Source organism: Cebidichthys violaceus, unplaced genomic scaffold, assembly GCF_023349555.1.
Source record: "Cebidichthys violaceus isolate CVI_PGR_0920_01 unplaced genomic scaffold, fCebVio1.0.p SCAF_2, whole genome shotgun sequence".
NCBI lineage: Eukaryota > Metazoa > Chordata > Actinopteri > Perciformes > Stichaeidae > Cebidichthys > Cebidichthys violaceus.
In genome coordinates, this window is record NW_027176372.1 from 12,502,695 (window position 1) to 12,524,245 (window position 21,551).

Here is a 21,551-nt window from a genome sequence, read left to right on the forward strand (position 1 = left end):
CTTCAGTGTGTAAAGAACTTTCAACAGCCTAATAATGACATATATGGTAATAAAATGCATAAATCATTCCACGTCAACATAATGAGGACAAATTATCATATCTACAATTACATTACTGACTAGGAAAATTAAGTCCTAACAGTCAACACTTAAAAGGTAAACATCATGAGCTCATAATAATAGAAAACACAAATTAGAAAAGTTATGGACCAATGGTGTTGATTAATGGTTTATTATTAACAACTAACAAATGTATTACATCCATCACTAATATTATGAGACAAAACGAGATCACATCAAACACACATCATGAGGCACGGCCATTCATATTAACAATAACAATAAACAGGATATACATATAAACCGAACAACAAGGGAAGGTCGTTATAATTTAACTTAAAGCACATTCAGTGAGATCTCTCAGAAGTCCTTTGGGAAAACATTTTTTGTACAAGGCACCAGTGTGGCATCACTCAGTAATCACACAGGGGTCTGAGTTTAAGGCGATTCAGAAGGAATGATCTCTGCATGAATTTAGAAGAAACATCTATTGGTCTGCAGCCGCGTCAGGTCCCCCCCTGCTGGCAGAAGTTACAATAAACAAAGATTTAAAAAACAAACAATAATCACACATTATCTATAGGCTACATGTAAGTACAGTCTCTATGAGCTGTATAAAAGGCACAACATCAAATGTCTTTCAGAGGAGGAAGTTTACCTGCATGGTCAGGAGTCCTGGAAGAGTACATTACTGCCAGTGATAGTTCAGGTACCAGATGGTTTCATTGGACAGAGTGGGTCCAAAGAGTGGGTTCAGCTGGGCCAGAATTGCTATCAACCAGCTGATGGACAGACAGGATATTAAGATCACGTGTGTCAATACAAAACAACTCTGCAACAAAACTGTGCAGTTGAAAACAAATCCTTTCCTACTCTCTGAAACAAAAAAACAATTCTGAATTTAGGGCCACATTTTCAACATCAAACTGAGCGCCTTCAGGAAAATAACTTAACTTAACTCCAACATTACTTTGTCTCTGCTGTGCTCTTTTGTCCATCTCACATGCAACATGACACCATAATGCACCTAATTATGAATATAAATAACATATCACAAGACAAATCTACTAAATGGATGTACTAACCGCAACGACGAGCTTTGTTGTATTATGACACTAATGCACACATTAATATGGAGTAAAGGAGGAGAAACAATTATCTCCACAGTGTCAGCTATACAATGAATGTCCCCTTGTTTTATTATTTAAGATGTACATTATTAATGTTGCAAACTAAAATTATGTTAAAAAATAATGCCCAGTACAATTTTCTAAAGCCCAAGGCAACATCTTCAACAGTCCAACATCCAAAATGAATTAATAAGACAAGTCGTTACATTTATAAAGTTTGTAATTTTTGCTTGTCCAAACTACTGAAATGATTAATGTTAATTAATTATCAAAATAAAAGGCAATACATTGTATGTAAATGGTTTAATCGTGATCATTTCAGCGATGTGTATATATATATATATATATATATATATATATATATATATATATATATTATAAACCTGATTCTTACTGGCCCTCTATTATTTTTTGATTAAATATGTGTTATTGGTGAACATGTGCCACAACATAGTGTTAAAGAAATCCTGGTACATTTCCAGAATGATAATACTCACAACAGGTAGCAGCAAACTGCAGTCAGCACCAGCATTGTGACAACCACTCTGTGGGAACAGGAGGAACATTTAAAAGTGGTAAACTTAACATCTAGTGATTCTATAAATGGGTTGTAACACATCACAGGCTGTCAACAGCTTGATCTCGTGATGCGAGTGACCAACAGGCAAATAAGGGAAGTTTCATTCTGCTCTTTTTCCAGAGATGGAGTATATTTACACTTCATTTTGGAATGTAAATATATGGGAATAGACAACATAGATTTGTAGTAGCCAGATGTCAATACATCCCAGAATAAAAGACAAAAAAAACAAGTGGCTGTCAAATTGGCTTCAGTTAGCTTAACTTTACTGACTAGCGAGTTAAGTTCGCCCACAAGGTTTAAATTTCATAAATTGTTCAAGTAACGTTGAGAAATCGTTTCTCAAAAGTGTCGCTACTGTGTACACGGTTCAGCTACTTGTATCCAATGAGTCACGGGACAACATAGCATTAAAAACTTTCCTTGGCTAACTAGCTACAGTGAAGCTAACAAACTCACCCTCTGTTGGGTCCTTTGGGGATAAACCAGGGCACCACTCCTCCAACAATGCCCCAAAACAGAGTCACCACGGACATAGCGATCACAAAACCGAGGTCCGCCATGGTGGTGATTTCTTTAAAAACCAACAATATCTCCTAAGTACAAACTTTAGACGACTTCAGTAGAGTCCAGCTGCCAGACAGGATCCACAGTGCGACAGAGAGCACGTATCACGTGACCATTAACCAGAGAGGGCGGAAGTAAAACGAGTCTTTCTATAAGTACTAGACCTGGAAAACATCTGCTTGAAGTCCCAACTTCATGAAAAGATGCAACAATGACAATTTAACAAAAGAATCCCCAGTAGATCAGTGAGTTATTCGATGTATTCTGACATTCAACAGTGAAGATAAATTAGTAAACTAGCTTGTACAATATCAATATCATACTTTTTTTTCTTGGAAAAGTAGCAGAAGTTGTTCAAACAAACTTGGTAAGGTTCGTTGCTTGGACACTTCACTCGGAAATTGCTGTCACGTAGTAGTTCATATCGGAGTTCCTAGAATTTGGGAAGGTTCAGTCTGTGGTAAAAAAGTGCCACCTGTTGTTCATTTAATAGAATTACAGAATATTCGTACCATACAGGCAACAGGCCCTGCTGTTAATAACACTTTTGCAAAAGATGACTTAAATCTGTTTTACTTCTACTTTTAATAGAACCTTTACCTTGAAATGGTGTTTGAGGGCAGACACTACATGTTAACAGCGAAAACATCTGAACTAATAAATATCACCATGAACTTCCCCAGTTCAGTACTTGCATTAAGACAGCTACTTTTATGTATTACAAGTTTTCTGAAATTGAATGTTTAAATATACAGATAAGACAAATATTATTAAATATGTGCTATTGATTAGAATACAGCTCAAAGGTTTTGTGTTGGTAAGCAATGAAGTGGAGATTTCTCATTTAGAGAAAACAGCCTGTAAATATATGGATTATAAAATTATATATATTTTGAAAAAAATGTTTTAATCGATTTGGATATGCAAATTGGCATTATCTATAGTTCATTTTTTAGATAATCCAGGATAAATAGACAGTATTAAAATATACACTTAGATATCTATTTTTAATGTTCTTTCCACTAACCTGAAAGACGACATGTTACGGAAGCAAAATAGCCCAAAATCTAAAAATGCATCAGAGCATGATAAACCTGTTTTAGACTGATACTCCCTTTTCGTGTGTGACCATACAAATTCAGCAACACATTCATGAATCCACCAGGAGCATTTCATTCAGACAACTTCCTTGTTTACCGATTTCAGACAGACTTTAACCAAAAGGCCAATTTCAATGAAATATTTCTCTGCAAATATCACACCTGGGCCTTTGCATCATCTTGTCAGCTCAGTTTTGACATCTTTACGCCCAGACAGGCCCCATACACCTCTGCATCTATACCTGCACACCTCAAACAGAGGCGCACACTTCATCACCTTTCACAATTAGATTCTCTGGAGAGCAAACTACAGCCGGCATAAATAGGCAGTTCTCTACACCTGTGGCTGGTGCAACATTCATTTCAGCACTGGATTAACAGCAGTGCACTACAGTGGTGTTTGTGGGCTACATTCATAATGATCGAGTCTTATATGACAGGTGATAAAAAGCACCTCAAACAAGATGAGCACATTTTAAAGAAAAATTCCTTGACCTAAAAGTATATTTGACACCATGCAAAGACACAACCTTCCCACCACCACAACTAAAACATGACAGACAAAGTATGCTCCATTTATACAGTTTATTGATACGAAAGATCATTTTCACTCCTGCATCTTCTCAATGGTCTCCTCCTTGTATTTGCCCTTCTCCTTTCCATCGGCGCGAGACTTGGCCTTGCGCTCCAGGATCTTCTTGCGGTCTTTGTCCAACTTTAGCCTGGTGATGACCACCTGCAAAGGAAAAACATAGTAGGTTGGTGAAGAAGTCATAGAATGCCTCTTTGGCAGTAGTATCAGCCATAAAGAAAGCCAAAGAATGGTTGAAACTAATCCGGTGACTTCACAACTCCTTATAACAATACAGTTATGTCCACAACACATGTTCTAATGACTGGACTAGTTATCAGCGGGCATTCTGCAGTTTGTTGATCAAGCAATACAACCACTACAAATACACAACTTTAAATCCAGCAACGTAAACTGCACCACAACCTAGACATCAGATCAGGAGGAGTTACCAAGGGTCTGACATGTTTGATAGTTGTTGGGCTTTAATCATTTGTTCATGGTGTGCATGAACACTACAAAGATATGTATATTTAGGTCACAGCATTACATATTGCTGTTAGTGTTACCCACTGATGTCAAATTCTCTAAAATACTGTCAAGTAAACCTTTTCACTGCGGAGAAAGAGGCCACTAACAGGTGTCATTAATAACCATTATGGCTGCATTCCATTGAATTTCACTACAATTGTCATCTTCATTACTGGAGCACTTATAACACATTGTGTAATACACTTCACATCGTACAAGGAAGTGTCTGGATTGGATTGAATTTAATATGTGGGGAGCAGACCATGAGACGATCACCGGCCACGCTCAACGTAGTCAGACCTAAAGCGGAGTGAAAAGGGAGGAGAACCGAGATGGAAGCTAAGCTAACCCAGCTAGGTCCTAAGGCTATTCACCACCCGATCTGCTCCTGGCTAATGTCAGTTAGCAGGAAAATTCAGGCTAACCCAGCAATGGGAGGTTGGTGACTGTTGTGCGGGCTGACTGCAGGACTCCAGTGGCACAAGAGGGGGGGGCAGACTATTTACATCAATGATGTTGGTGCTCAAACAGTCAAAGCTAACAGACATCATTTCCCTGATGTCCAATTTTTCATTGCTAAGATGTCAGATATATTGCCCTCTCTCTGACAGCGTACTCACAGCCCATCGGCAGTCTACAGCCCAACACTTATTAAATTTGATCATGATTACAAAAATATCTGCCCGCTGTACCGAACACAATTTTTTAATTAATTAAATACAAGAAAATGTTATGGGGGTCAAAAAAGCCAGAGCAGCACCATGAAAAAGGACAAACCATAGGACATGATACTAATGACAATGTGGGGTTTTAAGTCTGTCCAAGTCTCAGTAAGCCAACAGCTTAAGAGGACCTACAAACTAAACTAAAATGGAATGCAGCCTTCAATAATTTCATTTTTGACACCTGTGCCTTTTCTGCTGTGACGAGTCAGGATGTCTTGTGTGAAATGGGTTTCTAAAAGAACCCTCTAATAAACACTACCTTAATTTAAAAACTGAACACAAAAGGGGTGTTCTATTGCATGATATTACAATGTACTACGGTTTCTACTTTCCTGGTTATTATGTACAACCCATCTTTAAATTCATTTACTGCTTTCACTCCCTACTATCATACAACTTTTCAGAGACACTGAAACGTGTGATGTTAAACGTGTTTTATATTGCTTCCATATGTTTGAATATCATAGTCAGCTTTCCTGTACTCAATTTTTTTTGTCATTCCGCAGTAAAGAAACAAACGCTGCTTTTATCATATTAAAATCACTCTAATATTGCATTAACTTTTCAATCTGACTAAGTTAAACACTGCATAATTTGTGTTGTATTGCTGCAAGATCCACTTGGTGTTTCCTTGTTTCTTAGTTTTTAAGATCTTAAAAAATTAAGTTGGATATTAATTTTAACAAAATTGTCAACTACTGGTAAGACACGTACCATTTTATTGATTTAAGACTTCGTATTGCTGAAGTAGCTGTCTCACACATTATGGATGTAAATGTGGTGGAAAACATGAGAAGCACTTTTCAATAATAAGCAGTCCAATGCAACTCCACCACGAATGACTGCCTCACAAAACACCACAAACTTAAATCTGCGCCTCTTTCACAGTGTTAAGAACCGAATAATCCCTGCGTATTGCAAGCCTTTCACTCGATATACATTGGGTTATAAAAAAATGAAAAGGTGTGGTCACCAATATGAGGATCTACACAACTGTGCCTCACCTTGCTCGGGTGGATGCCGACATGGACTGTGGTTCCGTTGGCCTTCTCTCTCTGCACACGCTCAATGTAGATGACGTACTTTTTCCTGTAGACCTGCACCACTTTGCCAATCTGCTGGCCTTTGTAGTGTCCACGGACAACCTGTTAGTGAACAACAAACAAGTCAAACATGTGCAGCTTACTCTTGTAAGACAATTACAAACTTTCAACCATACAAAAGTACAATACCTGGACTTCGTCATCTTTGCGGATGGGCATGGACCTCACGTTGTACTTCTGGCGGAGCTCCTTGGACAAGGGGGAAGACATGATCTTCCTCCTGATGTGTGAGGGGGCATTGAAGTGCCTCTTGCGGTTCTTGCGGCGGGAGGATGTTACAAATGGATTCAGCTTCATGATGCTGAGCACAAACGATACAAATGGGTTATTAAACAGTTGACTACATTCACAGGATTAAAAACATGCAGCTGTTGACAACTCACTCAAACTGCTGAAAATGTTGAGTTACACAAGAATATGGAGGCAAATTAGCAAATAGATGCTAATCTACAAACGCCAGTACCAACACGTTCGAGTACTTTGGGAAACTTTAGTTTCTCTGCACACCAACTCCCCTGAAACCTAAAAAAGTACCGTAATGCGACTAGCATTGCAGCTACTCCAACACCTAAGCTAACGATATTAAAAAAGTAAATTAGCTGGTTAGCTAGGTCATGACTTGACTTCAAATGCTAAACTAGCATAAGGATGCTACTTAGTTAGCATAATACAACACACGGACTGGAGCGTTAGCATTTCAGTGCCAACAATAACTCAGAAACATAACCGAGCGAGTTGCAAACAAAACCGAAAACCCATTAACGGTAAAGGAGCAGAATATCAGTCGCTATCACCGGGAATCAAGCACCTTCACTAGCCGTAGCAGACATGCGGAGACTGACGGACCCAACAGGGGCACCAAATAGTGAGAAGCTTAAACAAGCAATCTATCATCAATATGGGTTCAATATTGGCCGTCTTTTAATAGTGACAATGTCCAAAGGGTGTTTAGACGTTTATATGGATACACGGTGACACCAAAGGGAGGATGGATGGTGATAACTTTAGTGAAATAATCTGCAAGGAATTCTTACCCTGCCGTTTGCTCCTCTATGGCCGGCGGAAAAGAGAGTCACATAGTACTTCCGCTGGCATTAGTTCACACTCAAGTCTCGCGAGATGCACTTAAAATGGGAAAAAAATACACATTAATCACAGTAAATATAAAACAAAAGCACTTACATAATATCATATTAGTATTAAAACAATGTTGCATGTATTTCTAATAGTTGAATTCGGTAGTGATTTAAACATTTTGTTACATATGATTATTTTTTGCTTTTACTGCTTTATGGTCGTGCATTATTATCGTCAGTTAAAGTTTAAAGCATGAATTTCACGACACCCATTTTTTAAACATCTTTCACTGGTTTTATAACTGGTTTTATTTTTGCATCATTATAACTCTAGTTTGCTGTCCACGCAGATTACCACAAGATGGTGCTAACACAAATTAATCAATAACCTGGTCAGTTACAAGTTTTGTCTATGATTCATCAAGTTCTGTCTATGTTCATCACACACAATAAACTATCGCGTGTTTGCTTCTTTACTCTCAGGGAATTTCCTACCACTTAGAATAAAGAACTTACTCTACGAACACAAACAAACCGGTACATCACAGTGAAACCAGGAAATCTGTAAATCAGACAGGCTTTTATGGATGCGAGATTTAATAGCGGTCCAGATTCACGTGGGGGCATCGTGGGAACAACATAATCATCCCGATAATTACTCTTTTCACTCCAATAAACTGACACACAAACACGAAGGGGTGGGGGTGTTTACACCGGCAGACCATACATTGACCTCCCATCTGAGCGGACAGAAGACGCCCCCCCTGCGCTGCTGTCACCCCAACAACTATATTCACGGAGTGAACTGCCGACACGGATGCGGAGGTGCGCTGACATTGTGCGCTGTTTGCACCCCGGGCAGCGAGCAGTTTCACCAGAGCCTGCCTGCCTGGCTGCGCTGTCTGCCTGCGAAAAGTGATGCTGTCATAGCCCCCTGCGCCGCGGACAGAGCCTCTTTCCCCTCCCGCAACCCCCCCCCCCCCCCCCCCCCCGGTTCCTCTCTGGCTTGCTGTCGCGGCGGCAGTGCGGATGTGGAGCCCGCAACGCAACGCTCTTCACCCGTCGGCAAGCATCGGAAAAGAAGATGAAATGTTTTTCCCGTTATCTCCCGTACCTCTTCCGCCCTCCGAGCACCATCCTGTCCTCCACTTGCCACACCGAAGGTAGGGTGGGACGCCGAAGGGGGGGGCTTCCACGGGCTGTGAGTTAATGCTTACTTTGTGCGTGTGACATGAATGTTTAGGCTGCTCCTCCGTCCCTGACACATACAGCGGGCCTTAACGTGTGTGTTGTCAGAAGTTAGATTGTCCAGCTGTGGGGCTGCTAACCCACTGCAGATGTTGTCACAGTGCACGAAGTTGTTGGAGCCATTCACAAATGTAGATGTGAGGAAAAGAAAGATGCAAATGTCTGAGAGGATTTGTGTGATTGTCTGTCTGTCTGGGGCAAATAGCCCTCCTCGTTTAACTCATTTTGCTTTCCACAGAGTTGTCGACACACAGGCCTGCAGCACGCCAAGAGAGACACTCAGTTTGTGGAGTTGCATGACAAGTATCACCCTTTTCACACTTTGCTTAGAACTCCTATTGGCAACATGGGTGGCAATAGGCCTTTCTGAGACAGGATAAGACTTAATTCATCTGCAATTCACTCAGTTCAGAGGGGTGGAATTTCCTCCAAATGCCAAAAGCCTTACAATGTAAATACACCCAGTGTATACACAGTCATTGTGCAGAAAATGTACATGAGTGTAAATGTTGAATTGTCTGAACTGACCAACGTCGTGACAGCAATAAATTAGTTCATAAGAGCTGGTCCATTCATCCTTCTGATTGTGCTGTCAGACTGGGCCCAAGAGGGTCTGAGTGTTTGTATAACCAGCCATTTACTAGGTCATAATGTGGAGACTGAGCCACTGCATTATTTAGCTTTGCATGGTTGCCCTCCTTCCTGTGCACACTCTGCCCCTCAGCCCCCTGGCACAGGAGGGAAGATAGTGTACAGTAAAGTATGTGGTGGCCAAAGTCAGGGCCCTTCACAGCCTGTAGAGCTGACCTATATACTGTACATATTTAGTAAACAGGAGGAAGACGTGGAAGTAATTTATGCACTCACTCTCTCACTTCCACTATCCTCCTGAGCAATTTTACATTAATTAGCCATTTAAAATATGATTAAATTGCTCTTGATTTGTAGGAATTTAGGCCTCAAGGTTTAAGAGTGAAAGATTATTTATTGACAAAATATTGAATTCACTGTATGAAAGATAAAATGAGCTTGATACAGAACACATTCTAAACGACACTATGAAAATAAATATATAAAGATTTATTTTACATGAGTTAATTCTATGCATCAATCATGAGGACATTTGGGGGTTGTGGTCTAAAGAAGGAAAGGCACATTTTTCAGGGATTAACACACTTTGAGATTCAGCCAACAAAGTGTAAAAAATGACAATGCACTCAAACAATTATTCTTGAAGCAAAAGTGTAATACATTAAAGAAACTGCTCTTTGTTTTCGAGTTACTTGTGACAAATTGTCATCATGACATGGTGTAATCATCATAACAAAAACAAAAAGTGAGATGTGGTTCAAAGTTCTGGAAAACGTGAGTAAGCGCAGCTTGAGTTAAGATACATTTACTTACACCCAAGCATTATTTTGTTCATATGTCTTGTTAAAAAAAATTCCCATGTTAACAGCTGCTTATGCTTTGTTGAAATGTGATATTTGAACGATGAATACACCACACTTTTTTATATACATAGCCAAAAAGATTCTTTGCCATGTCAAATGTTGAGAGATGATCGTCCAAGTCATAAGCGTGAGGTCAACAAACACAATCTTCCTCTCCCACTCTCTCCTCGCTCTCCTTTGACTCTCATTCCTTCTGCCGGAGATAAGGGAGTGGTACAATAAAGGAAGTGATAGATCAGTAAACATGGAGCTGCAACGCTCCGCCACAGTGTGATACATGATCCTGCGTTGCTCTCTGTGTGGAGAAATGTGAAACAGTTGAACTAAGAAAGCGAGTGAGAGACAATGAATCTCATGCGCTGGAGGCCAGCGGGGTGTGGTGACACAGCAGATGACCTTGGAAACATGATGTGTAAAAATAACAGAGGCCATCTCATCTGCACGTTATCTACTGTTTGTGTTAAAAAAATACGAAAAAGTAGAAGCCAGTAAATTGCGTAAATGTCGGTTTGTTTACGCTTGTGTATGCGTTTCCTGCCTTGACCTTGTTACCGGGCTTCGCCTTTCCATAAGACCTCCTGGTCCTTGAGGGGACTTCTCCTCGGGCCCTTGTTTTTCCTCTCAAGCGGCCCCCTCCTCTCGTCAACATTTCCCAGCTTTCATGTCTGGCCCAGCTGAGCTGAGATCCCCCCAGGGAAGATGAGTATGCAGTTACCATGTTAGCAGGAAAAATACATTATATAAGCCCCGTACTGGACCATATTGTGTGTGTGTGTGTTCTCTTTGTTTATCTGGACCATTGTTGAGAGCGGTGTGCCAGCATCAGTCAGATTCACCTGGGTCCAGTCTCTGAGGGATACACAGCCAGCTTTTCGCTGCCTGTGTGTTTTATATATGTGTGTGTGTGTGTGTGTGTTTGGGTCCCAGTGTGGATTTTTTCTGGGGGGGTTTTCTGCTCTTTTCCCCCCATTTCACGTCGATCTGTCAGTTCATGTGTGATGGATTAAGTCTTAAAGGTTTATGATGGGAATGTGATTGTATGTGTGTCTCCCTTCTGCTGTCAGGGGAAAAAAATATGAGTCCCCAACTGACACCTCGCCACATCTCACGCTGCCATCAATCAATGCAGCCAGTCCTGCCTCAGCTTCCTCGTCTTCCTCCTTCCTGTTCCTGTAGTGTCTGAGGGCAACTCTGCGATACATCATTTGTTTGAGTGTGACAGTGAAAAGCAGAACAGAGTTGTGAATATTTAAGATTAGATGTGTGACAAGAAAGTCTCTGATTAACCGCTATAGTCTGCAATTGTCTTGCGGTGTGTATGCCTTTGCATTTTGCAGTTTTACCCGGCTGTATTATTTATAAGAAGAGCAGTGAGCTTGTCATGGCAGCGCCTGAGGGGGACTTCTGTCGGCATTTAGTCAAAGCATGACATTGAGTTGAGGAGTTTTGTGTGTGAGGAACACAGCGTATGCTGGTGTGTATGTGCGCCGTTATCATACATCCTGCCGGGTTGTTGTTATCCTGACAGACACCCACTTCACAGCTCAGAACACACTCCTCGTAGTCGTCCCGTTCTCACATGCCCCTGAGGACAAACACCCTACATACCCCCCCCCCCCCACACACACACACACACGCACACACATGAGACACCCACACACTCGTACACGTGACTGTTCTGTTTCAGTTTGGTCAGCTTTTCTCTGCAGAGGGTAGAAAGATGGGAGAACACCGAACAAAAGGATGCTAAAAAGTATACTAAAGAGAGAGAGAGAGAGAGAGAGAGAGAGAGAGAGGAAGGGAAGTCGTCGGTCCAACCCGGTCCTCCTCTTTATATTTTACCACCCTGACAAGCAAAGTAAAACGTTGAGAAAGGAGAATATCCTGAAAGGGATTGGCTGCTCTTGATGTTGTAGTATTGCACTCCCTAAAGTTGGTAGACTTGCAAGAGAGGGATTATTAAATCGAAGCAGCAGAGGCAGAGATACCCTGACTTTTAATCTCTAGTATGGGACAAGCTCCAAAAAACACTGGACCCTACATTTCCCATAATGCAACTCAATAATGTCTTTTTTTTAGACCCTTTGAAGTTGCCCAAGCTGAGATGACATTACTCTGACATCACTAGGGCTGTTTCCTCAGACTTTAGAAAGCGTCTCCAGAGTATATGTCATTCAACTGTTTTCACAGGCTGAATAGTCCTCTTCATGGCAAGTAAACTTAACTCGATGTGTACGATTGGTGGATTGCCTCTCTAAAGTGGAATACATAAGCTTCTGTGATGACAAACATCTGCTCTGCCGAAGTGCCCTAGAGCAAGACACTTTCATGCCTACTTGCCTCAGGACTTCTGCTGCAGAGCTTGTGGTGTAGTTTGAAGAAAAGAGGGTTCCTTTCAAAAATTACAATGAGAAAATAAGAAATGTGTTTCTGTTTTTGTATTTTGATATTTATTTATACATTTCAAAAACGTATTTCTTTTTGCATTGTTGAAAAAGGGTTATAATACGACAGTATGTCAAGCAGCCACATGAGGTGCGAAGGTTGATTTGCATATACCAGGGGTATTCAATTAAAATTACAAAAGGTCCAGATTGAGAAAATCTCCTTGTGCAAAGGTCCGGAAAATTACAATAATATCTAACTTGCGCTATTTAGTGCTATATATATATATATATATATATATATATTCAAGAAGTCTAGTATTAGTAACGTCTCTGTGTAGTCAACAACTGTTAAATCAAATAAAGAAAGTACACATCAATTATATTTTAACAATTATTATTCTCAGTTTTCAAATTGAACTGGATGGATTATAAATAATACATAGAAATACATGAATAAATGTTCATCTCATTTCAAGTAAAATAAGGGCTGGATTAAAGAATAACTGACATAACTGAAAACCTTCAAAGAATGTGCATCTTAAGAGGAAACGGTGCGTAGTTACAAAATCATTTCACCTCAGGTTGATAGCAGACCACCTCAAGGTGTCACTCAGAGAGAACCAGGACATTCTGATGTAGCATTTTCAAAATCGCATGCATGAGCTAACTCATGCATGTGAGCTAACAACTAACAAAGTTAGCTGACATTGGGCGAAGGCAAGGTACACGCTGGAAAGGTCGCCAGACTATCGCAGGGCTGCTATGCCATATCAACTTTATAAAATGATAAAGCATTGTGTTTACAACTTGTTGTGATGCCCCCAATTGGTCAGATTATCAATGAACGTCGTTGTAAATTACCATAATGGTCATGTTTTCACTAAGTGAAGCACTAATCCAATAAACTGGACTGGTATCGATGCCGATATTGACCTTACTAAAAAGATCATTTATCAGATGTGACTCGTCCAGTCCACATGTTTTCTACTCACAGTGGTCATAAGATTGGAACAAAACAATGTTATAACAATCTGAATGAAATGTTTGTGATCCTAAAAAGAATGCACCTGTGTAATAAGCTGGTAAACTTGTGTGGGCATCAACAGACTCCTTCTGTTTGTCATGGTTGTTCGTGTGGTTGGACATTAGCAATTGTTATGCCCCGGGGGTGAAGCTCCTCACTGGTCTGTGAAAAGCAGCGTTTTGGCGACTACGTATGTATTGCATCAAATGTTCGCGATGCATGTCTGCAATACAGCGTGTACACTCCCGGGGCTAACAGGGGGAGTTGGCAGTGACATGGGGATTGTCCAGTCCACATTGGGGCAAAAGGGAGAGGAATGCAGACAAACTGGCATGTTTAGTCACATGGTTAGGTGTAAGATTAGACATGGTTATGTATAGACATACGGTTGGAGGTGGTTAAGTTTAGGTATAGCCTAGCTTCTTTAAATCTAAGTAGGGTTCAGTGTGGTTAGGGTCAAACTAAGGACATAGGGGAATAATTCCCAGCAGTTAGGCTACTCCCTTTCATTCATCTGTATTAATACGTGATAATGATGCAAGTTTCACAAACAAGAATGTTCATATTGGTGAATTACATACCTCTGTGCTGCTCAAACATTTTCATATGGAAATGAAATGAAGGGAAACAAATGGCAAACTGTAAGGAAGGACGTCAACATCAAAGCCGATGTATGCTTGGGAAAATGGTGAGCAGCAACATGGGCTAAAACATGTCCCTTGAATCACACTAGTTAGATCTCTGGGGCCTCGGGGGACGGATATGGACCTGACGTTCTCTTACACTGCGAGACGAAAACACCATAACAGCCTAGCCGTTTTCTCACACAGCACTCATCCGCAGTCTCACTTTACCATCAAATACTTCCTGCCAGGTCGCCACAGTAAGTCTACACGAAAACAAGGAAAGAAGCATCAGTATAGTATCACTGAGACTCCCTTCACGCCTACGGCCTCGCAGGAGGCAGTGTATCATTACAGCTCAGTGACGCAGGTCTCATTCACTCCTTTATCACCGTTTCACAATATGTTAGCACCAGTGCAAACGTTTCACCTGTGGCCTGTAACTCAACGGTAAGCCTCAGTGTTCGAGCCTCTTGTGTTATACGCCACCGACTATACTCCTGTTGGGAGCTATAGAGACAGACAAAGAGGCTCCTTATCGAGCCGGACTACTGGGCCTTTCCTCGTGCTGGCAGGCTGCAGCACAGAGACAGAGACTACTATTGGGATTGGGGTGTATATATATATATATATATATATATATATATATATATAGATCAGTATGGTCTCTCTCTCTCTCTCTCTCTCTCTCTCTCTCTCTCTCTCTCTCTCTCTCTCTCACTCACTCTCCGCCCATCTGTCTCTGTGGTTTTCATAAAGGATCCTGATGGGACGAGTGAGACAGGTTTGCACTGGTGCAATAAAAGCCTTTCATTAAATCCTGAACTGCATCTTGTATTAATCGCCTCTAAAAAAATAATGGAATATAGAGCAACTGAAAGAATATTATTTCAATGTGATGAATTCCTATGTGTTGAACCATCCTATTAGTTTAGAGGCAACAATGGTTTGAGCACTCTATGCTTCTGTAATGATCTCTATTCTTATTTTGCTTTTCATAGAAAACCTAATTGATCAGAATTAGACTAACACAGTCTGAGGTATAAAAAGTGCTCAGCATACCTAGGTGACAAATGGATAAAAAGCTTTTTTTCGTTTGTATCTCAGCCTTTTTAAGTTGTGTGAATTTCAAAGAACAGACTATAGCTTGGATGAGACTTTAATGAGTTTGTGCAGCAGCGGCAGAGAGGATGTACAGTGGATAAGAACAAATGGTGCTGGAGATAATAAAACAAAGTGTTACTGCAACTTTACATATTTGAAATAATGCAATAGAAAGATTAAAAAAACAAACGTTTTAACTTCAGGCAGATGAACTTAATCTGTATGTATTGCCACTGTTAGATCATCATGTGCACTGATAGAGCATACAGAATGATCCAGTATACTTTCACTTTTTGGAAGCGGAAAGATTGAGGAGTAGCTCAACTGTTTTGGCCTTTGTGTTTAGGAGGAAAATAAATGGATTACAAGATGGCGTTAGGTTGATCTTTAACTACTGATAACCAATAAGAGAGTTGGAATAGGCCAACTACACAGCCCCCACGCCTACAGAGCTAAAAAGGTTGTGATCCATTGCTCAATAACATTTGTCCATATTCCATGGTAAATAAAAGCTAAAGACAGAAGGAGGCATTGAGGAAGTCCACAACACTGTTTTGGGTGTGAAAATTAATTAGTAACTCTTCCCAGAATAAGTGAGAACTGTGGTTGTACTGGGCAGGTCCCAGATGTAAAACTTAAGTTGGGAACATGATGCAGGATGTTCCTGATCAAGAACAAGAGTAGCGCATAGAAGTATAGCATGTCATGTGCTTTCAGGAGAGTGGAGAAACAGATTTGCTGGGGGGTGTAGCTCAGCTGCCTGTAGAAACCCAACCATATCCACAGGGGCATTGGCTGTGATCCAATTAGGTCTCGCTGTAGGTGCCCTTTTATAGTTTCCCAGCATAGTTTTTCAATATCCCTCTGAAAATAGCCGTCCGTTGTTGCAGAGTCATCACAACCCTGTTTGCAACAGAATAACCTGAGTAATAGGGTCGATACGGAGCAGGGGTCAAACCAAAACAGTCTGGAGCAAAGATGGCTATAGATAGAAAGCTGTTTGTGAGGTGTTTGTTGTGTTTTCTGATTTGTCATCAGAACCATGGGCAGAGTATAGTGGCGTGTGAGAGACTAGAGATGCTACATCACTCCTCAGGCCACACTGTAATGAAGGCTTTTACTGTTCTGTCTGAATGGTGTTTCACACACAAGTAATGGCACTGGATAAATAATGTAGCCTAATGCTACTGTACGAGGCAGCAGCAGTACATGAAGTACCAGTCTGTCTCTGACACCCCTTAACCCTGTGCGCACACACAGTATAAAACAACTCTGAATGGATGGATGGCACATGGATGGTCTGTCTCGTCTTTTTAAATTGATGTGTGTCTCTAGTTTTAGCCACAATTTGTGATAAACAGCATCTACCAGCAGCACATTTATACTGATTCAAACTGCAAGCCTCGCCTTATTTTTAGTCGGTATTGTTATGCAGGAAAGGAAGCTGGTGAAGTTCCCCTGTGTGAACCTTATGAGTCATCAACTAGGCCAAAAACAGTATAATAGACGGTAAACTACCTGTACGATTCAGGAAGTGGCGTCTATTCAGTTTCATATCGCCACATGACATCTCTTTTACCAAGCTTCTATTTTTATGTGCTATTTTTTGTAAGAAATAGTTTTATTCATAAACTCTAATCCAGGTATATACTCCAGCTATACAGTATGCAAACAATCATACGTGACTTGACAATGTAGATTCTTTAAACAGAGACTCCTCTGGTCCAGACTAAAATATATCAACTATTTGATGTAGTGCTACGAAATATGGTACAGACATTCATGGTCCCTCCAGAATGAATTGTAATAAATGTGTTGATTCCCTGACTTCTCTATGCCAGTTGGAATTGCATTGTGTCCACTAATTTGGTTTATGCCCAAATGCCTATAAAGCTGACTCAATCATCTTTAGCTGTACTGCTAATTAACAAATGTTGACATGCTAACACGCTAAACTAAGATGGTGATCATAGCAAACATACATTAAACAAAAATGGCATGTTAGCATTATCATTTTGAGCATGTTGTATTCAAATCAAAGCACCACTGTACAGCCTCACGGAGCCACTAGTGTGGCTGAAGAGATTTATTTTTTATGTTTTGTCTGCAACATTTTACTTTTGGTATACTACTTGTAAATTATTCCACAATCAGGACTGTAGGAGGGGTAGTCTGATAACCAGGTACTGTGATTATTACTATGGATGTGCGGTCAGCCACAATGAGACACTACAAGATTCCACATCTGGTTTTTATCCAAACACGAACATGTATTATCACCATAATCAAGCTGCACTCCTCCCACTTCATGCTCCCCCTCAGACAGCTCCCCCTGCAGACCTGCTCTTCACAACACCACCATGTATGCACTGCAGCCATTCAACTCATTTTATGAGGGAATAAAATGTTTCCTTATAACTGATTGGATACTAAACTTATCCAATTTAATGTTCATATTTCCATAGAATTGAAGGCATGGTCTTCATTTTTTAGAATCAAAGATCAAAGTTTAATTTTGTACACAATTCATATGTGAATTTTACAAGCTGTGACGATAAAAAACATCAAGCCTAGGTGAGTGCCTCGCAAACATAACTTCAAAGATAGCCGCCAGCAACCAAATTAAATTAGACAAATTGATTTGGCAAAGAGCCCTGTTGACCAGCTTTGTCTCAGTGGAATTCAACCAGGTTTTAAATCCCACCAATGATATTGTAAACATACTTGCGTCTCCCTCTTTTCCAGTGGGATTATGCAGACGTGACTGAATGAGACTCTGTGGGATCAGTACTCAACATATTCACAGGCAGGCTCCAGAGACAAAGACTCCTTTTGCTAATTTCAGTCAGGAGCCAAGTACTCCAAAAGAAAAGTGCACATTTTTGTCACTTTCGATCACAAATTAAATCAAATAAATCTAATAAATTCTTTGGATCAACAATGTGTGATCTTAGTCTGGGTGCAATTGTTGAAATACATAGAGAGCTACAGGTCATTCACTCCAACCTCTACATATAATAAACCAGATCATCTGAAATATCATCCGGACTACAGATAATTACCCATCAACATTAAACACCAACAACAGCCATTCAAATTAATATAAAAAGTTAGAAAAATAATTGTGATTTTAGAGCGCCAGTTTATCTGCAGCTAAATTATGATTGGATACTGAAGGTTAATACAATATGGTTACTCAGTACAGCAATAACCTGGCATTAAATTACCTCTAACAGCCATAGTCTCATTGTAACTTAAAAATGAGGCGATACATAGAGCTTTGATCCCATTCTGTTATATAAAAAGTGCTTTGTTCAGTTTGTTCTCAACCTTGGCTCTCAGTGATTAGCTCCCATTGATCCAAATGACTCTGTGACCCAATAGCATAAAATTTGTTTGGAGGCCTGGTGTGTGACAAAGTGCAATACTGAGCGTAAATTAGGTTTCCCACCAGCAGCCAATTTAACGCTTGGAAATTACTTACAGTAGATGTTTTTGAGGGACACGGCCTGGCTGGACCAGGCCAATCTATTATGAGAAGCATCACGTTTTTTTTCAATGGTTTGTAATGACCTACACATTGCCAAGTGACGTTGTGCTAAGCTAGTTTTGTAGTAGACCCTTTGGCAAAACTGTACTCAGAAATATAGCAGCTCAGGAGAGCAATGTCACTCTGGAGATTTAGACGGCTGCAGACATTTGGGTAAATTTCATTGAGCCCATCTGGCCTGTTTGAAAGTGTTGCTGAGTCTAAGAGAGGCAGTCAGGCAGTAGAATAGAGAGCGTGATGGATGGGGTGATGGATGCAGGGGGAGGGGAGAAGATGAGAGTGCAGATTTGGGGGGGAAAGGAGCTCTTTTCCGGCAGAGTTGAATCTCAGGCTTGGCTGCGGCACAGTGCTCTGCCTGTGTTTTCATACGAAGCACTCGGCTCTGGCTCCTAACCAGCATCGACCAGTGAAATGCTTCTGGAACCTCGCATCCCACCCGCACACTCTCTTTCTCTCCCTGACATTTTGGCTCCCCCCTCTCTTCATCTTTCTGACTCTCATTCACAACTTCCTTCCTTTCACTCGTTCTTTGAGATTTTTCTTACCTTCACTCTCTTTTTCTTCACCCCAGTTGGACCTTTCCCCCCATCCCGCCAGCTTTCCGGTAGTACAGAGAGGTGTGTGGGATAGGGCCAGAGCCTCCAGGTTTCCATAGTGATACTTTGTATCCTGATGTCATTAGTATTGACGGTGTGCAGCTAGGCCAAGCTGTCCTGGCACAGGGGCTGTTTACTGTTTACCCCAAACTTAAACCATTCATTGTGAGATTTATGTGTGTCTGTGCATGTGTGTGTGTGTGTGTGTGACATCAGAATCCAGTCTGTCTAATTGTTTATATTTCACGTTCAGATAGGGAGGGATAATGATGACTAGGCAACAGGTAGAAAAAAAAATGGTTCATTTGTGATTGTCTGATGAAAAAGCTCTCGGTGGGAAGCGCCGTGGTGTGGTTCCAGGAGCTGGAATTGCACCAGGGAGAAGCTTGGCAAGGTGGAAATGGCTGTTTCATGAAGAAACATCCCCTCTGTCTGCTTGCTTACTGTGTGATTACTGAAGCGTGTCTGTAGAGCACAACTCCCAGTGCGACTCCCCGCCTCGCTCCTCGTTTTTTTCTGGCTGCTTCACTGGCTCGTCCGTCTGAGGAGATGGGCGCCTCCTTAGCACCACTCCCCTTGGAAATGTACATGTGTTCATCTGCTCGCTCTTGTGCCCACGTGTACGACGTCATACGACTGCGTGGAATACTCGGATTGCGGGGCTGCTCCCATATCTCCAGTTCCCATAGATTGCTCAACTCAGAGTTCTCCTGCAGGCCCTCATCTGGCAGGTTGTTGCCAGTGTAATTAGTTCTGCTCGGTGTCTTAGGCCAGGGGTGGACAAAATATGGATCCCCATATTGATGCTGTCACATCACATGCAGGGAGAGCACATCTGCAAAGACATACAACAAGGGTTCCCAAGCTCTTACTCTTGCGTATCCATATTGGTATCTGCCTCAAAAGTCCAGTGTTTTTGCTGTTCTATTCGTTGCCTTGCCTTTGATTTGATTGATTTATTCCCTGGAGTTTTCCAAATACGCCTAACCCTTAAATGTAATTTTAATCTAATCCCAACAAAGACAGGAACCATGACAGCTTGTGAGTAGTTCTGTAACTTTGACAGGCTGACAACTAGCTCTTGGCCAAGGTTACTGCATGTTTTTCATGCATCATATACAGAACGTTGATCATATTACTCAGGTTTAAACATGTAATATTCCATTTTGCCAGATGGTGGTGCTCTAAGATCAGCTCTTTTAAAGCTGAAGGGAGGTTCATGTCAATACGCTCAATTTAATTTACTCTATGTGTATGTATGCTGTTCCATATAACGCATAGATACATAAAGGGATTTACTTTATACTACACATCTGTATACTTCATAATGTAGATGGTATGAGAATACATTATATCCCATTAACACTTTATAATGCATGTTATTTCATTGTTTCATATTACCTGTGTAGCATCTCACAGAAATGGCGAGTCCCTGAGGCTACTTTGCAACAGAGATCCCTCATGCCAGATCAATACATTGAGCAATAAAAATGAAGCCCTGTTCAAATGAGAAACTGTCTGGGTGAGCCAAGCGACATGTTCCTATTAAAACAAGTTGCATGAATTTATCATCACAGTGGTAGGGCATGATCCCACCTTAAGCTCTTCTTCAAATGTGTGTGTGTGTGTGTGTGTGTGTGTGTGTGTGTGTGTGTATGTGTGTGTGTGTGTGTGTGTGTGTGTATGTTTAGTTGAATAGCGTGGATGGACAGCTTGCCACCCCGTGGGCACCACGACAACAGTCTATCTGTGATCCACGCTGGCAGCTGCTCTGCAAAATGGGATTTTCCTGGAGATTACAGCCTCTAAGTGTGACACGCTTGCATGTGTTTGTCTTTGTTGTTGACGGAGTGCCTGTGAGGACTATTGTAATAAAGCTGTGTGTGCTTGTGTTTAAGTGTGTGTGTCTTGAGCCGAGGTGCCCAGAGAACATGTTCTATAGTCACATGGGGCTGGTCGGAACATGTCTGAACTCCCTCTGGCACGCTGTATGCAGGAAAAGGGAGTGGACGTGTTCAGAAGTGTGGTCAGATCCACACTGCTGCTGTTCTAATTACCACCATTAACCCTTGTTGAATAGATCTATCTTGTGATTATAGCTAGAGCCTATGGATGGTGGAGA

At 41.0% G+C, this 21,551-nt stretch overlaps 3 protein-coding genes across 4 annotated transcripts in view; 1 reads left to right on the plus strand and 2 right to left on the minus strand.

Annotated features, from left to right (window-relative positions):
- Nucleotides 1-216: 216 nt before the first annotated feature.
- Nucleotides 217-2,448, minus strand: atp6v0e1 (ATPase H+ transporting V0 subunit e1). Of its 2 annotated transcripts, none has more exons than XM_068714461.1 (4): nt 2,230-2,448; nt 1,688-1,735; nt 719-842; nt 217-578 (listed from the first exon to the last, which is right to left on the minus strand). In XM_068714461.1, exons 1-3 carry the CDS (start codon nt 2,331-2,333, stop codon nt 749-751), a joined length of 246 nt encoding a protein of 81 aa, XP_068570562.1. In that variant the 5' UTR covers nt 2,334-2,448; the 3' UTR covers nt 217-578; nt 719-748. The 2 variants fall into 2 exon arrangements, with proteins under 2 accessions (XP_068570562.1, XP_068570561.1); XM_068714460.1 differs by having other exon boundaries at nt 217-581.
- A 1,559-nt stretch (nt 2,449-4,007) lies between these two features.
- Nucleotides 4,008-7,491, minus strand: rpl26 (ribosomal protein L26). The gene is made up of 4 exons (XM_068714465.1): nt 7,402-7,491; nt 6,497-6,668; nt 6,269-6,409; nt 4,008-4,173 (listed from the first exon to the last, which is right to left on the minus strand). The coding sequence occupies exons 2-4, from the start codon at nt 6,662-6,664 to the stop codon at nt 4,045-4,047; spliced, it is 438 nt and encodes a 145-aa protein (XP_068570566.1). The 5' UTR covers nt 6,665-6,668; nt 7,402-7,491; the 3' UTR covers nt 4,008-4,044.
- Nucleotides 7,492-8,453: 962 nt separating this feature from the next.
- The window catches only part of LOC137875326 (serine/threonine-protein phosphatase 2A 55 kDa regulatory subunit B beta isoform), a 38,383-nt gene continuing 25,285 nt past the window's right edge, over nt 8,454-21,551 (plus strand). Inside the window, exon 1 of the mRNA XM_068714462.1 lies at nt 8,454-8,606. Within this exon, the coding sequence (XP_068570563.1) occupies nt 8,528-8,606 (79 nt within the window). The 5' untranslated portion in view covers nt 8,454-8,527. The remainder of the gene's footprint in view (nt 8,607-21,551) is intronic.

What these genes read in the sequence shown, in the direction of transcription:
- atp6v0e1 (XM_068714461.1), bottom strand. Translation starts at nt 2,333, where the DNA reads ATGGCGGACCTCGGTTTTGTGATCGCTATGTCCGTGGTGACTCTGTTT. An exon ending in CCCAAAGGACCCAACAGAGG is followed by an intron (nt 1,736 to 2,229) that starts GTGAGTTTGTTA and finishes CTGTTCCCACAG; the next exon opens with AGTGGTTGTCACAATGCTGG. An exon ending in GCAGTTTGCTGCTACCTGTT is followed by an intron (nt 843 to 1,687) that starts GTGAGTATTATC and finishes TCTGTCCATCAG; the next exon opens with CTGGTTGATAGCAATTCTGG.
- rpl26 (XM_068714465.1), bottom strand. Translation starts at nt 6,664, where the DNA reads ATGAAGCTGAATCCATTTGTAACATCCTCCCGCCGCAAGAACCGCAAG. An exon ending in GCAAAGATGACGAAGTCCAG is followed by an intron (nt 6,410 to 6,496) that starts GTATTGTACTTT and finishes GTTCACTAACAG; the next exon opens with GTTGTCCGTGGACACTACAA. An exon ending in TCGGCATCCACCCGAGCAAG is followed by an intron (nt 4,174 to 6,268) that starts GTGAGGCACAGT and finishes TTTCCTTTGCAG; the next exon opens with GTGGTCATCACCAGGCTAAA.